The sequence below is a fragment of the Wasmannia auropunctata genome, unplaced genomic scaffold (assembly GCF_000956235.1).
Source record: "Wasmannia auropunctata unplaced genomic scaffold, wasmannia.A_1.0 LD272453.1, whole genome shotgun sequence".
Classification (NCBI taxonomy): domain Eukaryota; kingdom Metazoa; phylum Arthropoda; class Insecta; order Hymenoptera; family Formicidae; genus Wasmannia; species Wasmannia auropunctata.
Window position 1 is genome coordinate 1 of NW_012090437.1, and position 2498 is coordinate 2498.

Consider the following 2498-nt stretch of genomic DNA (forward strand, 5'->3'; position numbering starts at 1 on the left):
GATCTTATAAAAAATAAATAATTTGGATTCCTAATATATTTTTTATAATAGTAAACAGTATAAAGTTTTCACTGGCATAGTTCATTTAACTTAAACTTAATAGATAATATCTGATAAATTAAGTTTTTAATAGTTGCGGCGTATACATATACCGGGTTTACCCTATATGCTGTTTCCGTTGATTCAACGTCTATGGATCTATCATGTCTGCCTGGATTACGCTTTATCTGTAGTGTTATATATAAACTATATTGGTTAACAGTTTTTATACAAGTATAAACTTCCCTTGTAAAAAAGAACTATTAGTGCAGTGATAACACTACTACATTTCAGTTGTGTTTTTACTGCATTAGTAGTTCTTTTTTACTAGGACTCTCGGTGACAGTATATCATATTTGCGTGACACAAATCCTTTCGCAGTAGACGAAACTTCTTATTCACTGTCATTACGATGGAAAACAAACGTAATTATGGTGACAGTGTAGTGCACGTTTTGCAAGAGTTGACCAGCGAGGATAAAAAATATGCGGAGGAAAATTTAAACGAAACTGATGAAAATAGAGGGAATGCCGTCGCAGAAATTAGAGGCTGGATGAAGGACGAAATGTGCATACTAATCGGTAAAAATGACAGACGTTTCACGCGTTGTAATATCATTTAATAAAATTCAATTATGATTTTTTACTTTTGGCGCAATAATACGCTTAATTGCCTTTAATCGGCGTGATGTTAAATCTGATACTCATCTTGTTGAGTTCATTCTTAAACGTGCAATAAAAGAAAGTAAGATAAAATAATGTAACAAAATATCTGACTTCTTTATGGAAAACAAAAAGAGCAGTCTAAAAATTTTGTTAAGTAAAAATAAATGAGGAAAAAAATAAAAACTTGATATAAAAATTTATTTTAAAATGTTCATGATTATCTTACTGCATTTCGACATTTTCTGTATAATTTTTCGACTGACTTGGTTTTTTTTTTAATCAAAAAAGAAAAAAAAAGTTATATATATATATATATATACATTTAGATATTAGACATTTTTAAAAATCATGTTGCTTTTTATACACACTTAGAAAAATATAATTTAATTTATAACACTTAATAATAGATTTAGAAATGCTTTTTATTTCCAAATAATTCTGAATTTGTATCTAGATGATTTCCTCATCCTGCGATTCTTGAGAGTTTGCAAGTTTAACCTCGAGAAAACTAAGATCAGGATACGAAATTATTATAAGCAGCGATCTGACTTGCCGGAATGGTACATGAATAAGGATCCATTTCAACCGGAATTAAAGGAGCTGCTTGATATGGGGTAACTATTTCGGAGTGAATGTATAATTTAAATAAAATCTTTCTTCTATCGGGACATAAATTAGATTATCCAATTTAAAATAATTTACCTTGAAGTATTTTATAAATTTTTGCATCTTGATAATTATTAATGCTAATTTATCTTTTATAAAGGGGAGGTTACAACATGCTGCAGTTAATGCTGCACTTTATTGACAAAACTCAACTCTTTTATATACTAATTTATATTTACTTTAATAAATATAAGTTTTATTAATATAAATTTTATTAATAAATATAAATTTTTTTAAATTGATCACTGGGAATTAACAGCGAGTTTCTTTATTTTTTATTTATAAAGATTGAATGATACATAATAGAAATCATTATAAGTTGAAACTTTTTTTATGACCAATTTTTATGACAAATTGTTTAAATTTGTGTCAATTACATTACTTCTACTTTATAATTTAGTAGAAACGTTTTATTAAAGTTTTTGTATACAATTAGATGCATCGCCGTAAAATTACTCTCTCTAAGTGAATTAGTGAAATTATCACTAATTTTCAGTATTTACAATTGTGATAAATAGTGAGTGATTTCAATATTATTGTGATAACATACTGATTCAAACAGCAAATATCTGAAAGACAGTGATTTTTATTGTCAAACGGTATTGAGAATTGAAAATCAGTGATGATTTCCTTGATTCACTTTTAGAGAGTAAAATTGACTTCTGCGAATATGTTTCTAAAATATTTCGGTTAGGTTGGTTTTGCCTCTGCGGAAACTGGATAGTAGAGGAAGATTGGTTTTCATAGTACGCGTTACTCGAAGTGATCCGACAATACACAAACTATTTGACTTAATTAAGGTAAAAATTGGAATAACAAGTAACAAAGTATTTTTAATGTCGTCATAAAATATTTTCCATTGTTTCTCAACAAATGATTATTTTATCAGATCTGTGTAATTTTGGCAGAACTAACGATGAAGAATAACGCCATAGCATCTGTATATGGTTTCGTTGCGTTCTTTGACTTGATTAATGTAACATTGCGACACATAGCTCAATGTCCACCCCATGTGTTAATAAATATAGTACACGCGTGGCAGAGCTGCTATCCTGTGAGGATGCAATCGATAAACTTTATCAACGCACCGACAATTGTCGATGGTATTGTCAGGATTATGAAATCTTT

At 28.7% G+C, this 2498-nt stretch overlaps 1 protein-coding gene across 1 annotated transcript; it reads left to right on the forward strand.

Annotated features, from left to right (window-relative positions):
• Window positions 1-424: 424 nt before the first annotated feature.
• Window positions 425-2331, forward strand: LOC105462038 (alpha-tocopherol transfer protein-like). The gene is made up of 4 exons (XM_011708562.1): window positions 425-620; window positions 1159-1318; window positions 2065-2170; window positions 2279-2331. Exons 1-4 carry the CDS (start codon window positions 452-454, stop codon window positions 2282-2284), a joined length of 441 nt encoding a protein of 146 aa, XP_011706864.1. The 5' UTR covers window positions 425-451; the 3' UTR covers window positions 2285-2331.
• Window positions 2332-2498: the final 167 nt, after the last annotated feature.